This window comes from Cupressus sempervirens, chromosome 4, assembly GCF_028749045.1.
Source record: "Cupressus sempervirens isolate cs-2001-9-10 chromosome 4, ASM2874904v1, whole genome shotgun sequence".
NCBI classification, from domain to species: Eukaryota; Viridiplantae; Streptophyta; class Pinopsida; order Cupressales; family Cupressaceae; genus Cupressus; species Cupressus sempervirens.
This window is the reverse complement of record NC_143121.1, coordinates 886,792,007-886,816,637: the sequence shown is the minus strand read 5'-3', so window position 1 is coordinate 886,816,637 and position 24,631 is coordinate 886,792,007. Positions and strand designations below refer to the sequence as shown.

The following is a 24,631-nucleotide window of genomic DNA, read 5'->3' as shown; positions in this document are numbered from 1 at the left end:
AGCTTATTGTATCTATATCCCTGGACAAAGAAAGAAATATTGAACTAAGTCAAGATGTAATATTTGATGAAGATTTGCCCTTCAAAAGATCTAAGGATGAAAATGAATCAAATTCAGAAGAGGCTCTAGAAGAAACTCTAAAAGAACAAAACTCTGAAAATGAGAGGGAGTTTCTAATGGAGGAAGATAAATCAATTGAACCCATGGACATTACTCACACTTTTGAGGAAAAGAAAAGACCATTATGGGCCAGAAAGCTAATTGAAGAGAACAATTCCATCCCCTCAGATTTCATTAGGGAAAGAAAACGTCCTAACATATACTCAAGTTGCATTGCATTAATAAGTGAAATCTCTAAATCTAAACCATCTGATGTAAAAGAAGCAATAAAACATCAAAATTGGAAAGATGCCATGACAGAAGAATATAACTCCATTCTTAAAAATGATGTTTGGGATATTATTCCTAAACCCAAAAATATATCAGTTGTCTCTTCAAAATGGCTATTTAAAATTAAATATACTGTAGATGGAAGTATCAACAAAGCAAGGTTTGTAGCAAGAGGATTTTCTCAAAAGGAAGGAATAGACTATGAGGAAACTTTTGCTCTAGTAGCCAGATATATTTTAGTCAGAATTGTTTTAGCCATTGCTGCATCCAAGGGATGGAGAATTCATCAAATGGATGTAAAGACTGCATTTTTGAATGGTGTTATAGAAGAGGAAGTTTATCTTGAACACCTAGAAGGATTTGAAGTACACAATAAACAATCTCATGTATACAAATTAAAAAAAACTTTATATGGATTGAAACAAGCTCCCCAAGCTTGGTATGAACGGATAGATCATCATCTAACTAAACTTGATTTCTCTAAAAACATTGTAGATCCAAAGTTATATTACAAGGTAATACAGGGGGATAATTATGGTTTTATATGTTGATGATCTTTTGATTACAGGAGAAGATCATCTAATTAAAAAATGTAAACAAGATCTTATATCTAAATTTGAAATGAAAGACTTAAGAATATTGCACTACTACTTGGGACTAGAAGTATGGCAGCATTCAAATGGAATCTTCTTAAATCAAGGGAAGTATACTCTGGACCTACTCAAAAGATTTGGCATGTGGGACAGCAAGGCAATGACAATTCCTATGGAAACAAACCTCATGAAACTAAAAGAAGCAACAAAAAATTCTAAAAGTGTTGATCAGACTCTATATCGACAGATAATTGGTTATTTAATGTATTTGGTAAACACAAGACTTGACATCTGCTATGCTGTATGTTCTCAATTAGTGCATGTGCGAACCTAAACAAACTCATTTAGTAGCAGCAAAACACATTCTCAGGTATCTCAGTGGTACAATTGGATATGGTCTCAAATATACTAAAACTGAACTAAATCTAAGAGGATATACAGATTTTGATTGGGCAGGAAATTTAGAGAATCGTAAGAGCACTTTAGGATGTTGTTTTACCTTGGGTTTAGCAATGATATCTTGGTTTAGTCGGAAGCAATCTTTAGTAGCACAGAGTTCTACAAAAGTCGAGTACATAGCTGCATCTATGGGAGCAAGAGAAGCTGTATGGTTGAGAAAACTTCTATTTGGATTATTTGGGAAGCCACTTCCACCTACTACTATTTATTGTGATAACCAGAGCTGCATCAAGCTATATCTTAATCCAGTGTTTCATAATAGATCAAAACACATCGAGATACCATACCACTATGTTCGAGACATGGTTGAGAAGGATGTAATCAAGTTGGAATATATTAGTATAGAGGATTAAATTGTAGGCACTTTTACCAAACCACTTGCTAAGACAAAAGTGGAGCATTTTTGTAAAGAACTTGGTATGATTGTAAAATTTGAGGAAATGTCTTAGAGAAATTGATTATTGTACATTCTATATATTATAAATTTATAAAACCTGTGTTAATCATTAAGAAGTGACAACTTCAAAATGATTTCACTTGTATTGGGAGAAGTTGTAAAGTGACGTCCTTACAATAACTTGTAGCATGATTCATTTTGTGTAATTGTTTCATGTAAAGGCTTTATCTTATAAATCAACAACTAGGCGTTAGATATCATTAATTTGATTATCTACAAGTTGCTTGTATAGACATATTTTTCGGTACTTGGTGAATATCTTGCCCTAATATTTTGATAGGCCAATACCACACTGAGTACTTGGCGAACATCATTCAGTTGATGTTCTAATAGGCCATTACTCTAGAGAGCTTGGTGAATATCATATTGTTGATATTCTGATAGGCCAACTTTCATGTTATATGATGTCAAATATAAGTTGATGAATATCAATTCGTTGATGAATCAACCATTGTCTGACATTAAGAAGTCTTCTAATCAGAGACTTCTTTTGTGTGTTTATCCTACTAATCTAAGAGGGAGTGTTAATGTATAGATTAGTTAAACATAAATTATAAAGATTTATTAATGAATCTTGTGTGAATATTTATGTTATTATTATATGTTTAGATATTCAAATATATATATATGCAGATTTAAATTGCAAATGTATTTGAATAAAACTAATGTGATCAACAGCCTTGTTAATATTTATGCCGGTTCATAAGTATCTCGTCGGCACTAAAAGGATATTGGGGGTGATATTGTGTCACACCCAATAGACGTGACTCAAGCATGAGACACGCCTATCGGTCATGACTCTTTGTTTGCCCTCCCACATATAAACTTGACCCCCGCTGATTGTTAAAGCACAACGAACACAGAAATAAACAAGTCTTCAGTGCCTTCAGCGTATACAACATTAACTATTACTTCTCTGCATTCCTTGATCACAATTCAGTATTATACATCATTTCTTAACTTGAGGATAATCCAGAATATTATTTCACAAAGAGTCTGATACACCAACAACAATTACAAATTACAATTGATTTCAATCTTTGAAATTTTGTTTTACAACATTTGGAATATGTAAACAAACAATTACAATTTGAATTTAAATAAACTTCAGATATCCTGTTTTAGACCTTTTAATAAAAAATGATGTGCAAGAACCTCTCTACAAACTTAGTGCAAACTGAATGAATAATCAATAGAAATCTGCAAGTATTACTTGGATACTTCTCACTGTTATTGACTTCTATCAGCAATCTATGAAAACTGGTGTACCTTATTTTGATCTCTACAAAATTTATTACCAGCCACAGCATGTTAATTGAAAAAGATCTTTCTTCTATAAAACAGCGTCGCACCTTAAAATGGAAGAGCTTAATTTGTATGATAGCATCGAACCTTCAGATCTTAGTATATGTCTTCTCAATAACTTATAGCTTTTTCCCTCTTGAAATATTTTATATATATCTGGTATCTGTTTTCAAACAGAACTCCTCATTGCATTCACAGTTAGTTGCAGGATGCATACCCTGCCCCTGTGAATCTGGTTTGGATGTGTCATCTGGATGCGGATCTGTGGTGTCCCCTTTCTTGAATAGGATTTAATAATAAATAATAAAAATAATTAATACAAGAATAAATAATAATAAATTAGAATGTAATTTATTATTAAATTAACTATATTATTAATATTATAATAATGAAAGAATCTAATGTATTATATATACAATGTGATACAATATGATATAATATAATATTATATATATTAATTCATGAACACTTTATAATCTATTATTAGATATAATATATTAAAATAATAATAATATCACAAGAATAAATAAATAAATAAATAATTTAATGAATATAAACTTTAAATCAAAGATTTAAACTAATAGGAAGGATAAACATTGATACACCCGTATAAGACTCTTTACAAAAGAAATATATAATTTGTTAAGTTTTGAGCCCAGGAAGTAACTGAAAAACAGCAATACATAAGGGTAAGATAGATACAAAGAACACAACAGTTTTATCCTAGGAAAATCCTTCCAAATTGAAGGGAAAAACCCAACAACACGAAGAAAAATCCTTTTATTGATCATGAAATGTTCGAGTGTACAATCCTTTCGCTTGAAGTGAAATATATAACCAATAACGAGACCCTTCACAATCAATCGAAAGTTTCTTCAGTTTCCCCTTAAATCCTATAATTAATTACAACTCTTCAAATATTCATGCCTCAATGCATGTGAATGAAACATGTCATTTATAGTTACTATTACAATAAATGTCACTTACAGCTGAAGGTGACCATAATGGCAAAAACGTCTATAGATTTCGAGGGATAAAGATCTCTATCACAGCTACAATCTTTAACACTCCCTCTTAGCAAGAGAGAGATCTTTAGCTGAACAGTCACTCAAGGTTGCAATAAAAAAATATCAATGATAAATTCTGGTCATACAGATTCAAAACATAATTCATTGAATCATTCAACATGAAAAATCTGCAAGTAACACAACTAGATTTTCATCACAGACTCTCTCAATGTGATGTTGTCATGGAATATCTCAACATGACACTAGGAGAACAATTTGTTAATAATTATGGAATCACTCAACATGAAAAATCACAAACAACTTTAATCATGGACTCTCAATGTGATGTTCACATGAAATCTCTCAACATGACAAGTTAGTAAGGTTACAACCAGCATTTTTATCATGGACTCACTCAATGTGATACGATCATGGAATCTCTCAACATGACCTCCAACTGACATCATGGACTCTCTCAACGTGATGACATCATGGACTCTCTCAATGTGATGTTCACTCTAAGAGTGAAAGAGTTATCAAGTTGACTTTATAACTATCGTGAATTAGAACTCATAATCAGCAAATAATGCAATTACAACTAAGACTCGTTTCCATCAAGAGTCTCAAAAACCAACTATAATGAAATCATAGTGGAAACTCTTTTCCAACACAATTCTCAAAATTTATGATACTAAGATATTAATAATATGTATAAAAATGATGAGGATTCCATACACACGCCCTCTTAACAAGAAAAACCACAATAAGATAATTGATGTTACCTCCCTTTGACACTGAACATCTCCCTCTGAATCACAAGCTCCCTCTAAATGGAAATATGAATCATCAATGAAGAAAAATCATTAAGCTCATAATATCACCTCATCTCATAACCTCTAGTCCTGCAACCAAGAGAGATAAACCCATTGTACAAAGATGCATATACCAGTTTATGATCAAAATTCAAAATGAGATACTTATGTCTTTTGCTAATTTTCCTCGAGAAGAATCTCAGCATGCAAAATACATGAATAATGCAGATCAGCACTATCGCAGAATCAACTTGCCCCTGCTGTGGCTCTAGTAGAAATTCAACCGTCAGCCTATAAATACAATACATGGAAATGTTGTCTATATATGATGGTCCCAAAACTGGAGAGTTTTCTACGACAAAATATCTAAAAATGATATCCATCTCCAAGATCTATCTCATATGAATAACTTCTTTTTAGTTATGATGATAACAGTCACACTTATCAAGAGTAAGGCTGTAAAGTGTAGAACCCATCAATCTATAGATTCTGGAACAATCTACCTAAATGACTTGGCGAAAAAACATCCATTCTACGATTGCTGATCTGCCCATTCAAACCGCTACAGAAAATTGCCCTCCACATCATACAAAGAAGAAGGCATCCGTCTCTGCATCGCAAAAATTGCATTTAATATTTGTCGTTCCACTTACCTTTGTCGATTGCAAATTATATGACAAACTGTGCCTCCTAATAATCCAGTCGAACCCCTAAAGCTGTGACATCCAATCACAATGATGCTCTTTCAGGACCCATTACAAACTTTTCTTCAATTGCTGTTACAAAAGGTATGCAATGCCACAAATAATTTCTTCAACCACACGATGCACCTCCAGGTGAAACTATCGATGGTGATTACCTTTGCAACTAAGGTGAACAATAAAGGATCGCCGCCAAATAATAAATTTCTCCTGCTAAGAAATGACACATAAATGATGATACAAAGCCACTAAATAACAACACATAAATACTTGAAGCGGTTACATATTATGAGCTGTCAACTGAAGAAAGAATAACGACATTGCAAAGCACTCGAGTAGGTGGTAAAACAGTAATCTGAGACATAAGGAAAAAATATCCATGTCACCAAGGCAAACTGAAGAGCAAAAAAATATTAAGACGTGCCATATGAAAGAAGCTATAGCTTAATAATTATGAAGAAGGGAATACTATAACACAGAGAAACAACGAAATTAAAAATGAAAATTGCCTTCAATAGACCAAGTTAGAACAAAAATGGCCACAAAGGAAGCATATGGGCAATAGAAAAGAAGGAAGATATAAGATAGAACAAAGTCTTTTGAGCATGGTGCCTAAAACTGCTAATCACCAGCAGGAAAACAAAATAACTGCAGAAGACCCAAGGTGATAACATATTGCATCATGCCCATATAGAAATAAAAAAATGAGCAAAAATAAAATAACTGAAGATCCAAATTGTTACAAAATTTCAATATAACAAGACAAGATCTGCCTATCGAAAAAAGTTACTGCATGAATCTAGCATAACTTCTAATGCTAAATTTCTGTTATCAATAACCTGGAAATGATACCATGTTAAGTTTTGAGCTCAGGAAGTAACTGAAAAATAACAATACAGAAGGGTAAAATAGATACAAAGAGCACAGCAGTTTTATCCTGGGAAAACCCTTCCAGATTGAAGGGAAAAACCTAGCAACACAAAAAAAAAAAATTCCTTTTATAGATCATGAAATGTTCAAGTGTACAATCCTTTCGCTTGAAGCAAAATATGTAACCAATAACAAGACCCTTCATAATCAATCAAAAGTCTCTTCAATTTCCCATAAATCCTATAATTAAGTACAACTCTTCGAATATTCATGCCTCAACGCATGTGAATGACACATGTCATTTACAGTTAATATTACAATAAATGTCATTTTCAGCTGAAGGTGACCATAATGGTAAAAACTTCTACGTTTCGAGAGATAAAGATCTCTATCGCAACTACAATCTTTAACATAATTTAATGTAGGAAGAAGGAGGGCTATGCTTTGAAGGATTCACATTTTGCGGTGAGCTAACAATATATTGATATGATATAAATACATACATGTATATCAGATGGAGTAATCTCTGAGTACCGAATAAGGCTCGCTTGTATATTGTATATTGCATTCCAAAGTAATGATCGATTAGAGACTTACTGTCACTAGAAGAAATAAGAATCCCAGCTAAATATAGAACTAAATGATGATACACGAAATGGGAACAAGAGTCAGGAAGAAAAGCAGAAGGAGATCACCTCCAACCTATAGGAATACTGACACAGAGGTTTCTGCCAATGGACAGTTGCACATTGACCATACAATCACTTTGTAAAGACAGTAACGGCTGAATAACTAATTGAAGAGCTGCTTAATGCTCGGTTTGGCGTCCTCATATACAATGGGTTGAAAGCCGATCTTGGCATTGATAATAAGGGACAACAGTAATAAATTAAAACAAGTGAACAGAAATTCCTTCCAACCAATCAAGTTGACAACCATCAACTTATATACAAACTAAGAGGTTATTCAATAATCAATTGAAGTAACAATTATCATAGGAAATAATAATTGAATCAAAACATAGATAAATGGCCAAACAACCATGTGCCCAAAGGACATACCCCTACAACACAGAGATACCAATAGATGGTCTTTCAAATAAAAAAAGACACTTCACTTGGACTCAGCTACAGCAATATTCAGAGCCCAAACATCGAATTTTCAAGCATCATCTAACAATTTCTTCTTCTTATTTATCCACATCAGGAGTAGCCTTCTTAAGGTCATCAGTTGTGTATATTATAAATATCAATTAAGTACAGATTTTTCCTGAGATACCAGTGACAACAACTTGTCAACAGATATATGCATATGTTTGTTTGTATTGGTACACTTGATCTTGCATATATGGGAGTAATTCATATCATCCTTAACATATTTACATTCTATATGTAATACATATCAACATATTTGCATATATCATATATAGGAGTATATATCACATGACATTTCATTATATACATCAAATTCGATAGTTGGCTAAGACAAATCACTGTTCCTATACAAGTACTACTGAATAATCTAATCATCAAGATATATTAAATTCGCCACTCTTCCAGTTTGTTGTGAACATAAATTCACAGAGGGAAGTCTCTTAAATTTTAAATAAATTTGTACTGAATATCCCCAAACTGCACAAGGGACACTATTAGAGTTAAATCTCTCTAATTTTGTTTCTCTTCCATAGATTTACTTTTATTTCTAATGGTCACTCTTCTTCTATGTTTCCATGTTCTCTCTGTTCATTATAGAAACTTTCACTTTCTGTCTTCAGAATGTTTCTATTTCTGTTTCTTTGTTCAGTATAGAAACATTCTTGTGTATGCATGTATATCATTTATGATCTCTATTTAGTAACGCATTCATTATTTTACCATAATATGATATCAAAGCTATTTTTGTCGAAAAATAATAATTTCATTATTGAAATTTTCTGATTTGTTTTTTGAAATTTTTTAATTTCTTCATAAAATTTTTAGACTCATAAGAATAATAATTTCATTATTGAAATTTTCTGATTTATTTTTTGAAAGTTTCTAATTTCTTCATAAATTTTTTAGACTCGTAAGATTTTCAACATCCTTTGCCTAGGTGTGTTCAAAAATTTTGTCTGTAGCGATATTTTCTAATATCCATCTAGGGTTTCTGTATTTTTTTTTTCTATAGGCGGCTTTTCTTCTGTAGCTCGTGCATCATCTGCCTTTCCCCTACCTACGCGACTCCTTTGGAAAATGACTAACTTTTTGGCATTTTTGGCCTGCATTTGACATTTTTATGTGAGCCTATTTTTTTGCAATATCGTGTCCTTGTTTTTGGGGCATATTTGTTTTGTATTTTCTACACATCTTCTACAAAGGGTGGCATCTAGGGTTTTTACAACCCTCTGTCAGTGATTTCCAGCTAGAACAATTTTGTTTCCACCATTTTTACAGTCAAATCTGCCATTTTTTTGTTTTTTAAAAATGGCTAGCGTTTCTTTCGAAACTCTCTTTTCTCGTGTTGTTTTTAAAAACTTCTTTTAGATTCTTTATGGGTTTTTGCAGATCTCAACTGGGTCAGACTCTTTTTTTTTGTGCACCATTTTTTCGTGCTCGAATTTCAAGCCAACAGATTTAGAATCTAATTTCAGATTCTTTCTGGATTTTTTGAGCTCTCTTTTGGATGTCCTTTCATTTTTCTGGGTCTTCCGTCAATCTGCCTCGAAGTTCATGCCTTTTTAGATATTCATATTGTTTTACATTAAAAATGTGTCAACATCTCACCAATCTTCTCTTACAAAGCAGTCAGCAATTGAATGAATAGAACTATTACACTAGGAAGTAGAGAATGACAATGATCTTCAAGTACCGTTGCCTTGAGGTGCTTGTTCTGGGTACTGACACTCGTCCTACCATAGTCTATGCTACCATAGACCATTATTGCACAACATACAGAGCGAACTCCCCTACAAATTTTTGTTTTGAAGTTGGATTGACCATTAAGGGAGGGTATTAGAGTCAAATCTCTCTAATTTTGTTTCTCTCTCTTTTGTATATTTACTTCTATTTCTAATGGTCACTCATTTTCTATGTTTCCATATTCTCTTTGTTCATTATGGAAATTTTCTCTTCTCTTCACAATGTTTCTATTTCTCTCTCTTTGTTCGTTATAGAAACATTCTTGTGTATACATGTATATATAGATCATTTATGATCTTTGTTTAAAAACACATTCATTATTTTACCATAATACACATTATAGCATCTTGGACTGTATATTTCTTTAATTTTTTTTTTGGTATATATTGTACATTTCTTTGATTTGTTTTGTATATTTGGCATTTGGCATTGGTCAATGATGAAGTATTATACGTTCAAATGATTTAGTTTTACAAATATGTATATTTTTTAATCTTTTTTGGTGTGTGTGAATATATATATATATATATATAAGTTGTTGATTTGGAAGCTAATTTAGAAATGGATGTAGGAGGAATCGTGTGTGTGTGTGTATGCATGCAAAGAAATGTAAGAAATAAAAATAAATAAATCATTTGATTGTATGATACTTCGCCATTTATGAATATTCAAGATATTTCATGTGTGATAGATCAATGTAAAACAATAAACTTCATAGACACAAATCTTCAAATTGAAATTCAGAAATAAGTTCAATAGACAATAAGTTATAACCAATTGGTATCTCAGATAATCTAGGCCTGCATCGGACATACATACATATATATCACAGTTCAAAGAATCACGACGATTCTTGCTATTCACGTGATCTGGCGATTGAATTCAATCCAAACGATTTTTTGTGAATTGGTGAATTGAATCAGCGATAAAGGGTTTATGAAAGAAGTTGCTCACTAAATTTCAAGGGTTTTTTTATTTGCCGATTCGTGGGTGATTCAATTCCGATTCATGGCCGATTCACGATTCAATTCGGCCTTGCCGATTCTGATTCTTGTTACTTTGATGTATATATGTGTGTGTGTGTATATATATATATGTATGTATGTATATGTATATGTATATATGTATATGTGTGCGTGTGTGTTGCCAATTCGAGTTTGGGTTTGAAGGACTAGTTTGCCAATACGGAATGGAGTTTGGGTTTGTTAGTACAAAAACATGTAAAAATTATACACACACATATGTATGTATCCTAGGAGTGCGAATTAAGATTAGAATGCCACAAAGTATCATAACAACAACAAAAACATTGTGAACTTGTAATCATTGTATCATATCTATTATCGACATCAAAATATTAATATAATAATATTGAGTTCGAGTATGATTGCTTTGACTTTCAACAATTGCAACTTTATACTAAGTTTCAATCTTCAAATGCATTATCTCAATCATCTATTGGATTATCTAAGTTTTCATTTTCTTCTTCTTCATCAAAAGCATTAGTTGATTCACCAACAGTGTTAATGCCAATTGGATGAATTGCACTAATAACCTTCTCGTTTTCTATGTCCTTAAATGCTTAGTACTTTTTCACTGTATAGAGAGCTTGTTTGTTTGTAATTAACATCCTACTTGAAAATTTTAGAAAAGTAGCTTGCAACTCTCTTCACCTATTGAGGATATTGTTTAGATAGTTTAAAATATAATTTATCACCATAGAGAGCTTCCAAATTGGGCATGGGTCTTCATCAACAATTGGATATAAAAATTTCATTGGAAGAAATTTCAAGGGATAGTTTGATTTGATGTAATAAATAACCGAACCTCAAATTTTGTTTTGTAATGTTAATGATCTTATTCAAGTTTTGTAGTAATTATTTTTTGCACTTAATTATAGAATGTTTCTCAGAGGAACTGTAACATGGTTCACACTTGGTTCTCTAGGTCTGCCTTGGTTTGACCTAAGTTTGTCCTAGACAAACCAACCTGCCTGGGTTTGAACTGTGGTTGAATCCATAGGTGAACCAAGACCAAGACCACAAACTAGTTTGAAATTCGCTTGGTCCAGAGGGCCAGGGGAGAATTGGGTAACTTAGCTATATCTATATCTATATAGACACACATAGACATATATACCCAAATGCATCCAAACTCCCCCCTTCAAGATATTTCCACTCGTTCATGTACCAAGTTCACACATTCACATCCATACCCATATCCCAATCGGTAATTAAGCTGATTCACAACATTCAATTCTTTTCTTTCAATTGCATAGACCTAGAGCATATAATCTTTCACATGCAACCAACACACAATACTCTCTTACCACCGACTTCAACATATAATTAAAATCTTTATCTCTATTGGAAACAAAGAGAGAAGCGCACGTGGGTCAAAAACCCAAAGCATCCAGTGTGTGTACGCACTTGGTGTAGGTGCGTCGAGCACCGGAGTACCCTCGCTGGCCAAAAAAGCATCGCCGCACCTCAGCAGCATTGGTTGAGCACTCGGGTGGGATGCGAGACTCGATTGCGGGGGTGTGTGCATGGGTGGGTGCAGGGTGCTCCCAGGGTGCTCACGGGCTGTGACCAGCTGAATGACCCAAAAAGTTATAAAAAATACTTTTTGCATTTCTTTTTTAATTTGTTTTTTAAGCAAGCTAACCCTTGGGATGATTAGGACTTCAGTATAGGGGATGATTAGAGAGCACTTGGGATGATTCCATTCTCGTTATTGACATTTTCTCATTTTGTTGATTGAACTCACTTTGATATTGCTATGATACATTATTTCATTTCATTGTTTCATGCTACTTGGCTTATTGTCATCATGAGCATCTTTATGATATATGATATTCATATTTGAACGATGAATTTTGAATCTTGCATCTTGAACTAAGTTAATTTGTTAAATGGTCATTGGTAATGGTTATGAAGTTTCAAGTTTCAAGTTTCAACTTATGGTTTGTGAATCACATTTCAATTTTCTCTATTCAACTATATTTGGTATGTTAAACAATATATTGAAGTATCATTTCATAATTAGCATTTTCAGTCATACATATATACTACACAACCCCCACCTCCCCAATCCCCAAATTGAGGCCCTTTTTTTTCCCACACCCGAAACAATAACACTGAGTTTTCTAACCAATTAAGCAATCTGAATTGGTTTGGAAGTTTCAACCTTCCAACTGCCAACCACTGTAATACAAGTATTGAGTATAATTTTCCTTTATGTGCCAAAGCTCGTGTTTGTTCGATGTCTCTAAAAGGTGATCAAAGTCAATCAAAGAGAGTTAAACTCAACTACAACATGGACAATAAATGATCTTTCTGAGATATAACAAATGATTGATCTGAGATACAAAGGGATGTGTGAGATTTCTGTTTTGTAAAGGAAACACATTTCATCTTTTTGTATCGCAGACTTCCATTGATATGCATGTAGATTCACTTGTACTTGTAGATCTGATTGAACATAATCTTTCTAAAATGCAGATCATGTTACTTGAATTGAACTATTTGAAGAACAAAGGTGCATTCAATACAAACTAATCAGAATATGTCAATACAGATTTCAACAAGTGTATTCATTTGATTTGTTTGTGTTCTGTTTTTCAATCTTCAGACTTGGCATCAATGACAAAAATGCCAACAACCTATTCCCTTACCATGATGCATCACACTCGAGTTCAAATGGCTTGGAGAAATTATCTGTGGCCAAAACAGGACATGATCTCATGTTCTCCTAGATGTTTGGAGAACACCCTAGGACTCCAAAAACACATGAAAGTGTCACTACAACCATTAATGCCAACTGAGCTCAATCATATGGATAAATTTAAAAACTAAGAGAAATTGAATCCGTGTTCTCCAAGAAATCTGCAGTATCCTTTCCATTACGATTGCCAATCTGTCTATTGGAAATCAGGAGTTAATGGTCACCAATTGACTAGGCTTGGGAAGGGGACTCTAAATATTGCATTTCTTAAAATGCACAATGAGATTTAATATTTTATTCTATTTTGTCAATAGTCTCATGTTATACTCATTGTAGGTTTCTTCTTCAATGAAGGTACTTCAAGACTTCGTTGATGTTTTAGTAATTTGCGTCAGATTATTTTTTTATTATATGAGCATGCCCAAGAATTGCTAGTTTGATAGTTTTTCCAATTAAGACAAGGTTTACATCATTTGTTTCTCCTTCTTACTTCTAGGTGTGCATCTCTTTCTTCTGACCGTTAATTGAATCAAATTTTCCAGTTCCCTTTAGTTCTATTTGCTTTATTCACTTTCTTTGGACCAATTTAATGCCTACATATATGCTTTCTTATGTAAGCTTTGGTAGTGCTTGTGAGCTATTTTATTTGTTTATTCTTCTCATGCTTTTTAGTCATATAGCTCTATAATGTCAACATTACCTTCATTATACACTTTGTTTGGTTTGTACTTGTTTCTCTCTTCTTTAGGTATATATGACTTATGAGATATGAAAAAGCTAGGCTACAGATGTGATCATGCAACCAAGTATTTATGTATTTGTTTCTTTGACAGGCTGGATACAGAGGATTTTACGCTCGCAATACCAGTTCTTTAACACCTAAGGTGGTCAATGATATTCATAAGCGTGGAGGAACTATTCTGGGCACTTCACGAGGTGGTCATGAAACTTCAAAGATAGTTGATAGTATTCAAGACCGTGGCATTAATCAGGTAGCTAATGCCTATTGAAGGGAAGGAAGGATGAGTTATCATGTTTGTCATTCTTATCCAGTTCGAAAAACAATTTGTTTCTGCCTTATAAATATGATAATTATTGGCCCATTTCTTTCTGTTCAACTTACAGGTCTATATAATTGGAGGCGATGGAACCCAAAGAGGAGCAGCTGTTATTTATGAGGTATTCTGTAGCTTAAAATATCATGAATACAATTAAAACTAGAGCTATATTAGTACACGCTTAAAGAAAACAGACCAAAACTTTTGCTATATAGCTTTTAGTGGCTCTATATTAGATTCTTTAATCAGAAGGAAGAAATACATTTGTGTGCAACATGCTTCAGTCACACTTGTATATCCTACAACTTCCCTTTCTAGTGAAAGAACATCCTTCCTTCCCAGTGACTTTGAAATGCCTAGCTGTCTAGGGAACACAAGAAGGAAAATCCTTCCTTCCCATTGAATTTCAAATTTTTAGTTATCTAGGAGACATTTTGGCGTTAAAAAAAATGTTAGAACCCAGGGAACATGTCCAGAATATTCCCTTGAGATTGTGCCGTCTTGGGTATGGAAATCTTGCAAAATGTTGTGATTAGGGATGGCTAGGGGATGTTTCCCACCTTTCCCCCAATAGTGGAAACAGAGTAGAGGGAGATCAACATGGTCTTGCAATAGATGATGTGTTGCAAGGTTACATAGTTTTTTTGTTTCAAGTATTGGTTGCTTGGATATTACCAGCTAGGTTTTTGCTACATATTCTAATGATTCTTGAGTAATGTACTAGATAGATTATTGGGCTATCCTCTGTCCCACCAACCTAGGCCCTTTGGTGCGGATCATTTGTATCAGAGAAAGTTTCTCTTCACATTCCTTAATTGATATTTGTAGCCAAGTTTGTTAATGCTTGTAGATGCCTGGGCGAAAAAGAAGAGAGCACTTGGTTCTGTATCCCAGAAGAAACCTTTTGATGCCCTGCCAAACTGTGATGTCCCCATCCTTTCGAAGCATTTTAAGATTAACCATTAGAACATAGCCTGCTAAGGTCTTTCAAATTTTGGAAGTCTCCTTTGGAGATGATTTTGAAAGTAAGGAGCATTGAGATTGTTTACAGTGATTGATATGGATTAAGCATGACACCTTCGGCAACCTCTGTCAAGGACCAAATGATTAAATATTTCCAATTCATACTCCTCCATTTGTATGATCAAGGTTTAACCACATCAACATCGAACATGATACAGATTCTATCTCAAAGTATTGATGATGGACAGACACATATGATGTAGGAGCTACTCTTGAAGATCATATATAGGCATTGTCCTTATCGGTATCAACATCATAAAAAATATATCATAAGCATCTTGCTTTGGATCATTCATGTTAACCAAAGGATATATAGCCAAGCTGCGATGTCAGAGAAATCACTATGGTTTCATATTAGCATCTGAAGAAACAGAGAGAATACATAAGCATCATTAAGGTAATTATGGAATTCAGCAAATAAGAAGGGGCAATACTATTGGCAAAACCTAAAGTACAATGGGTATTTTTATATTTCTTTGATCGACTACAATGATATGTCCGTTATCCAATATAGGTGAGACATATTCTCCCAAGTGCTTAACTCCTTTGGAAAATCAGAAACTATTGAGTAAAAAACAAGCAACGATTCATATTAAATTGTTATGCAGCGATTTTATTAAGGGTGGCGATTATATTAAGGAAAGCCATCTCCTTGATGAATCAGCGATTACTTTAATGACAATGATCATCATTTGATAAGAGAGTAATGAATACCGACTGGACAACAGTATCAAATAACAGTTGAAAAGGAAAGTATGTGAATATTAAGCAACTCATCATGTTGATGAAAACAAAAGTAAGAGACACTAAACTATTAGTTGCTAAGCATTATAGTGAAGGCTGCAATGACTTAATAATCCATATGCAATAATTATTAGTATAAAAGATAAAATGTGCATTGAAGAGATGCAATCTTTTGAGGAGAGACTTGGTTAGGGAAAATATCTTTTAGGCATTCAAGAGGTGCAACCATTTAGATTTTAAGATTTATAATATGGCTTGAATCCGATTCTCTAGCATCAATTCAGAAACCTTTATCTCTTTATTTGTATCCATTATTGGATCTGCTCAATTGAGCATTGGCGTTTTGGCTTATTTCGGTTGCATAGTTTGAAGGTAATCATCAGAGATGGCACAATTGTTGCAAGTCCATATTGTCAAGATGGGAAGCAGCATCACTATTATTGTTACGAGATAATATATGCAGATTAGACATATCAATTCATCGCTATAAGCAATACCCTCTTAAGTTGCACATACATATCAAAATATCAGACCTAGCAGCATATTCATAATTGCTTAGTATATCGATATATCAGACACAACACTAAATATCTTCATTGCTATCAGTTGGTCCATTGTATAATTAACATCGTAATCTGCAAGAGCAGTGATCTCCATATATCTGCAGATTGGAATATCTTAACTTTGCATAATCCCTAAAGTCGTTTCAGATACAGCAGTGATCTAATATCCAATCCATTTATTATCATTTGCAGGTTATACATATTATCTACATATATAGACTTAATCACCTTGCATATATCCAATCGCTATATTAAAGATAGTGGTGATATTGTCATATAGAGTTTATCAATTATAACATTCTTATGTGGTATCAAATCATCATTCTTAATGTTTAGTGAGACATTGGGTAAAGTAGTCTCTTGCAATTAGTTTTGCTAGTTAATCATCCTGATTTCATAAGTTTTTACAAAATGTGACATTACACAAACATCCAAACAACCCATAATGGCTTATGAGGAATAGCAGAGTCACGATGCAATTGATCCTTGCACATCATGTCTTCTTTGCATGCTAGCATGTATTTTCTGTATCACGGACTGTTCAAATCATCTGTTAATCTTGGCATCCCTGTTATTCAAGGCAAGATCAATGCTGTTACATTGGATGGATGGATCTGGCAATGTGAGGCCTACTTCTCAATCAACTACTTCATTAACATTGGGAAGATCACCACTGTAGTTTTGACGATGTCCACATTGGTTTCAAACTTGTAAGAAGATTACAGCACTCATTGCAAGCATAATTTTGAATTTGAACCTTTTAACACTTGTCAACAGTGTGCAACTACTGTATGCTTCCTTCTGAGGTTATAAAGTTAGTGAAAATGTTATCTATTTTTCCCCAGTGCACGACTATCTATTGTGGATGCAACAAGTTCATATCAGAGCCTATCATTGGTATAAGCCTAAAGGAAGTGCTAAGACAGATGGGACCTCAGTACTTCCTTTGGTAATGTATGTAGATGATATTTCAAGCATATAATTATTAAGTACAGGTTCGATAGATGATACTTATGACGGTTCAAATACTGTAGAGTCACAAGTTTTATGTGTCACAACTGCAAGTTTGAGAAGATGATTTATCTAAAATTGCCATGTGAATACTTTTTGGGTGTCGAAAATGCATCCATTTTTTGCGGCAATCTGGAAAAAATAAGACTAAGAGAAACATGTAAATTGATTTTCATGGGAAACATTGCTTAATTTCGGAGTGTTCTTGACAAACATAATGTACATTTAATTTGCAGATTTATTAGATGAAAGCTTCAAAAGTTTTATGTGGTATAATTCATCTCCTGTAATTAATCTTTTCTATCCTTTCTAACTGCTGACAATCCTGTGCAGGAAATTCAGAAGCGTGGCTTGAAAGTTGCAGTTGCAGGGATACCTAAAACTATTGACAATGATATCGCTGTAAATACTAAATACTGAATTTTATTTTTTCCCTGGGGAAATCAAACAAGACAATGAGGCTAGCTGTTGTTTACACAGCAGTCCCAAATTTTATTGGCATTACACTTTATAATTGATACAATAACTTTGGTAATTTAAGGTCTTGTATGAAAATCAATAGACTTAGTATTCTTATGTTAATTTCAGGTCATTGACAAATCCTTTGGTTTTGACACGGCTGTAGAGGAGGCCCAACGTGCTATAAATGCAGCTCATGTAGAAGCAGAGAGTGTTGAGAATGGTATAGGTCTTGTGAAACTCATGGGTCGCTATAGCGGTAAGTGTGGAGAATCTGAGCAGTTTTCTTCTGAAGTGCCACTGAATCTTTTCTTTGGTTCCTTTTTTGAAGATTCATTCTGGATTATTTAATATGCGAGAGAATTATGCATCTGTAATAACATTTTTAGTTCTAACTTAAAAAACAATCCATTTTTGGAAATGACTTTGATATCAAAATAATTATCTTTTAGTTTTATCAAAAAAAGTATTCATTTTTGTTTATATACGAGGATATTTATCGAATAGATTTACAATTTTATCTCATAGGACAACTTTTTTCCCCTAATTGTCATGAAAATCAGCATGTTTCCATCTTATACATCATTGATTTTGGAACAGGGTACATTGCCATGTACGCCACACTTGCCAGCAGGGATGTGGTATGGCCCTTGTTTCCCTTGAGAGTTTCATTACTTTGTAATGGTCTATTTGACAATCAGGCATTTTAAATATTGAGTACGATCATGCTTTCCTGCATCATTGTTATGCAGATATTGGGATTCTTTGAGTTTAAATCTTCACACCCCTGTCATTGTACTTTCAAATGCATAAGATTTATTGCCAGTGTCATTTGGCAAGTTTTCTATTTTAAAGATATAAGCTGCTTACAGTAAATACCATAATATGTTTTAGGAATTCATTATGCATTGAATTATGCAAATACAGAAGTTCACTGATGAGACAAGTAGCAGTCCTATACAACTTAACTTAAAGTTTGTAAGCATTTACGAACTGCTGTTCCAGATTAAGAGTGATTGCATCTGGATCATCAATTTTTTTCCCTGTGCAGGATTGTTGTCTTATTCCTGAATCACCTTTTTATCTTGAAGGAAAAGGTGGCCTTTATGAATTCATTGAAACACGTCTGAGGGAAAATGGGCATATGGTCATAGTTGTTGCTGAAGGTGCTGGGCAGGAACTTGTTGCTGAAAGTATGCAAAATATGGATTCCCGTGATGCATCAGGAAACCGCTTACTCCTTGATGTTGGGTTATGGCTTTCTCATAAACTAAAGGTAAGATGCTTTTAACTTGTATATGTCCAACAATGTTATAAAGTAGCCAGTATAACATTTTGGCAGTTATTTATTCTGACAAAGCTTTCTGCACCCTAGGATCATTTTGCGAAGGTTCGCAAGGAAGTATTAAACTTGAAATACATCGGTATGCCTTTTTTATTATATTTTAAATACACCAGAAACACACACTATGCTTTTGTTAAAAAAAATCAATATATCTTCAAGGTCACTGAATCTTGTTTGGTTTACAGGCCTCTAAATTGATGATTTCTGCTGATTCATAATTTGAATGTTTAGCTGGGAGTTAAAATGCAGGTTTAAAGAGGGTAATTGAATTTCAGTTTTCTTTGAATTGATTGATCCTCTTGCAGATCCAACATACATGATTCGTGCCATCCCAAGCAATGCCTCAGATAATGTCTACAGCACACTTCTTGCTCAAAGTGCAGTTCACGGGGCCATGGCAGGATATACAGGCTTCACTTGTGGGCCAGTTAATGGACGACATGCATATATACCAATATCTGTAAGAATGGTTTCTTTTTATTTACCCGAGTTGAGGGAATAGATTTCTTTCATTTGATGAATAGCTGGGAAGCACAGGGATATTTAGTTTTGTTATTTGCAATATAAAGATTTATTAGATCTCTCTACTGGGCCCTGTTGGGAATTAGTTCTCACCCGGGTGTGTGTTAGTAACTTAGTACTCCACTTTATTGTTTGTATGTAGTAAATAATATGTGGGCAGTGTAATGAAGTAGCATAAACATAGGTTTGTTTATTAATTCTACTTTAAAAGTTATTATATTAATGTATTATAATTAATATAATTATTATGATTTTATAATTTATATTCTAATATGATTATATAATCATGTTTAATTTATTATTGTTATATTTTTTATATTTTATTGAATGTAATTTTTTTAATATTAGCTATTATTATGCCTTTATGTTTATGTGATATTGCTATCATGATTCAACTGTGTATTTTTAACTCAAATTCCTTGACCCATGTTTCATGAGTAGGAAACATAGGTAGTGGTTCGCATTAGAATGAATGGAACACTTAGTACTCATTGCATCTATGTGACATTTAAGAGGTGAAGCACCGCCACTAGGACTTACTCGTAGGTCACTGTAATGTCCTCATTTTAACAGGTTCCTTCAGCCAGGCGAAGTCTGTTCATCATTGTGACCCTTTCGAGCTGACAGTTAGATTTGAGGGTCTCTGTTGAGTGACTTGCTATTTATAGGAAGTCAATTCTGGGTGGTTACTATTTTTATCAGTGTAGTTCAGGCACCAAGTGATTGGTATCTCCAATGATTGATTGGGTTATTTAATGAAGCTTCATATTATAAGTTATTTATTAAGAATATCTTACTAAATAACTTTATCATTATAGTGTTATAATTTGATGGTGTGTTCTTGAAGGCTCTTTAGTGAAAATTGTGAAGCAGTAGCTATTGGGCGATTTGGTGTAATTGAGAAGCCAAGTCTCAATTTAGGTTATAAAATGGACTCCATGGTGAAATCGATTCATATCTTGACATTTACTTTTACTCATTTTTGGTGAACTGCAAGTGTTTCATTGCAGGATTTGTGAGGACCGATTCCTCTTCTTGTTTGCACTTTGAGCCATTGGAAGACATGGTAAATTGTGCTATGATTCACTGAGATTAATTATTGAGTTTGATAATCTGGTGCTGTTGTATACCCAATTATCCTCCAATCTGCCTGTAATATCCCACAGCAGGTTTTAGCTAAATTAAACCTCAATTATCTTTACAAGTCAACACTTTGACATTTCGTCAAACACTTGGTGCACAGCCCTGTCTTTACTATGTAGTATGAATTTGCTTCTTTTCTGAAACTAGGAGATGGTTTTGAAATGCAATGATAGTAAATAACTCTTTACAATAACCTACTCTTATTGCTCTTATTACAAACCTCAATTGGAGATACAATTCCTTATCCACTGAGAAATATACTTTGCAAAGTTTGAAGCAATTAACAAAATTCACTAACTCTGATATTATAACAGTTCATACAGAAAATCCCTTACAAATTCAATTGGACATCCAAACTATTAAATCTATAAGAACCTGTTTATGCCATCCAAGTGTAAGTGGTTACATGAACTGCCTCTCCAAGCTTATCAAGTCGACCAATATAATCTTCTCCAAATGTAATTGCAATAACACTTCAAATTGCTATTGCAGAATTGGTTTTTATATAATTTCTGAATTTTCCAACATGCAATACAAATCAAATACAGTTGCAAGTAATTTGAAATAATCAGTTATAACCTGGACGCTGTACAACTTGCAGCTGTTGATAGGCGTCCCTGTGGTAATGATGCGGCTTGTTGGAAGTTGGTATGACTTCCAGATTTTGTCATGATTATCTCCAACAGATGCAGCTGTGTTAAGTATTTCCAGCCCAAACACTATCTGCTGGCTCCCCAGGAAACAACAACTCAGGCCCTCTTAGTCACACGCTATAGCAGATAAATGGAGTGCCACCCAGAATGTAATCACAGCTCCCAAAGATTCATACGCAGGCCCCAGCTCAAAAATCACAGGCTTCTAATATAATATCGCAGGCCTTGGAAAGGGTAATACATACCCTTGAACACTTATGCCAGTCCGTCCAAAGGTAGATGGTAATAATTGCTGCCAATAATTGCCTTGAGTAATAATGGCAGTCTCCCAAATTACCAATAACTCTCCAGAAATAAATTGCAGATCCTCTACTGTTTTCAACGGGCAAAACTCTCTTAAAAAATAATCAATTCTCCAAGCAAGAGACAGCTCCTTAGACACAGTATACACAGTAGAGAAGTTTGGCAAAATTGCATTTCCAATCAATCTCCAGAATACAAACCGTCCCTCAGCCAAAACACAGAAGCAAATAATATTCAAATTGGATAGATTCTCCCAAACACAGTAGGAACAATAGGGAAATCAATAATTCAAATCTCAGAAACTGACCCACAATACCTCAATTGTGGAATCAAATGCACTTCTCAGCTTCAAACCCTTTTACCTCGGCAAGGGCATTAAAATCATAATTTCATAAACACTTCATAGACAACAAAAGCAAATAATCAATCAGCTAATTGGATGCTTTTCCATCAAAACGAGCGCATATTTATAACCCTCATTGGCACAAAGTTTTCCAAATGCTACTTCACTTAAGAAGCTTCACCAACACATCACTTTATAACAAATAATAATAAAGTGTCATTATAATTATATAAAGTCTAATAATTAATTAATAAATATGAGTTCACACAATAAATAACCTTATTCGATGCAGGTGACGATTGACTGCCAGCACCACCATTTGCATTTCCAAATATGATGACTGCCGAATTAGACTTACTAAAAATAGTAAGTCCGTAACTTGAGACCCCCAAATCACCCTGTCAGCTCACAAGGGTCGCTATAATGAGTTGACTCAATCAACTACAGGAGCTCGCAAAAAATGGGGACATTACAGTTCTCCCTCCCTAAGATTACTTGTCCTCAAGCAATTTAACAACAAATTGAAAACCCACCTCCACCTAGATCCCAAATAAAGTAGCACATAGCATCGCTGTCAACACTTGACCAATTGCATATTGCTAACTTCATCAAGACCAACAACATATCCTGTAACATAGCACCCAAAACCTGCGTTGATGATGTAGAAGTTAGGATACCACCAGAAGACAACTCCATAGGAGACATATTCTCCTTCATTGCAACCACCCAATTGTCCTGCCAACAATGTAGCTTAGGCACCTACCAACCCTATGCCCGATACAAGTCCTGAACATGTGGGTCAAATATGAGATTGTATGCACTCCCCATAATATAACCTGGACTAGAATGTAGATCATCATGAACAATCCTTGCATGAGACGTAGCTGCAAAATGTGGTTCTCTGCTAATCTCTACGAATTCACTCATCCCAACTGTATAAAAAACACCTGTAACTGCAATGGATGTAGCCATGTCATAATCTGTGGACTCAAGAACGTCACCAACTGCTGCTATAGGAAACTGAACTATGTTTGTAGATGGTGTAAACTGTGCACAACTCCACTCAGATGAGTGATCAACATCAACCTCAAAAAGCGGATTGTCATAAGACAATGCTGCTTCTATCTTGAACATAGGATTGTCCACAAGGTGAACCTCAAAACTGTATTGATATGTGCTATAACATGACGATGTCTCTACATCCCTCTCCTCGTAATCAACAACATGCGTGCTATCATTAGTGCACACAACAACAACCTCAGGCGTATTGCTAAACATCTCAATGTGTGGCCCAACTGACATGGAAGTAGCGATTGATTAGACAATATCTTTGCACAGTCTCACTTCCACAATCATTGCATTGTCATCAAATGCATGATCCCAACAACCCACGTCAACTGCATCACCCGACTCAATCTGACATGAATTCCCATCATACTCCACATCCACTATGTCCAACTCATGTGGTATCTCATAAGAAATGTCTAGCACATGTATAGCCACTAGTGTATCATCACATTTCTTCCCTTGAAGAAATGATATCATGCTCTGCTCAAAATATGGATTTGAAATCGGTTTTGTCATCCATTTGTGGTTTTGTTTCAACTCATCCACTAACATATTCAACTATTTCAGAATGCTGCACTGTAGCTCAGATTCTCCTTCCTCAGGCGGTGAAGTACGCCCTCTGTGGGTATAATGTCTACCTGGAGTGAATCTCTTGTCACCATCTATTTCATTGAATACCAACAACTGATAATTTCAGAATTAAGCATTGATCAAATAATAATTGAGCCCAATTCCTGTAGGCTGGTAGGAAATTGCTCTGATACTGCTGTAATATCCTGCAACAGGTGATAGCTAAATTAAACCTCAATTTTCTTTACAAGTCAACAGTTTGACATTTTGTCAAACACTTGGCGCGCAACCCTTTTTTTACTGTGTAGTATGAATTTGTTTCTTTTCTGAAATTAGGAGATGGCTTTGAAATGCATTGATAGTAAATAACTCTTTACAATAACCTACTCTCATTGCTCTTATTACAAACCTCAATTGGAGATACAATAACATTTCATACAGTAAATCCCTTACAAATTCAATGGGACATCCAAACTATTAAATCTATAAGAACTTGCTTATGCCATCCAAGTGTAAGCTGTAGTGGTTACATGAACTGCCTTTCCAAGCTTAACAAGTCGACCATGATACAATGTTATCCAAATGCAATTGCAATAACACTTCGAATTG

The 24,631-nt window shown here is 34.1% G+C and overlaps 1 protein-coding gene across 1 annotated transcript in view; it reads left to right on the top strand.

Moving 5' to 3' along the window:
• The window catches only part of LOC149564236 (ATP-dependent 6-phosphofructokinase 6-like), a 96,596-nt gene that overhangs the window by 61,153 nt on the left and 10,812 nt on the right, over positions 1–24,631 (top strand). The window contains exons 6-13 of the mRNA XM_089827304.1: positions 14,051–14,209; positions 14,343–14,396; positions 17,950–18,018; positions 18,205–18,334; positions 18,676–18,716; positions 19,127–19,351; positions 19,451–19,499; positions 19,726–19,880. Coding sequence (XP_089683430.1) covers positions 14,051–14,209; positions 14,343–14,396; positions 17,950–18,018; positions 18,205–18,334; positions 18,676–18,716; positions 19,127–19,351; positions 19,451–19,499; positions 19,726–19,880 — 882 coding nt within the window. The remainder of the gene's footprint in view (positions 1–14,050; positions 14,210–14,342; positions 14,397–17,949; positions 18,019–18,204; positions 18,335–18,675; positions 18,717–19,126; positions 19,352–19,450; positions 19,500–19,725; positions 19,881–24,631) is intronic.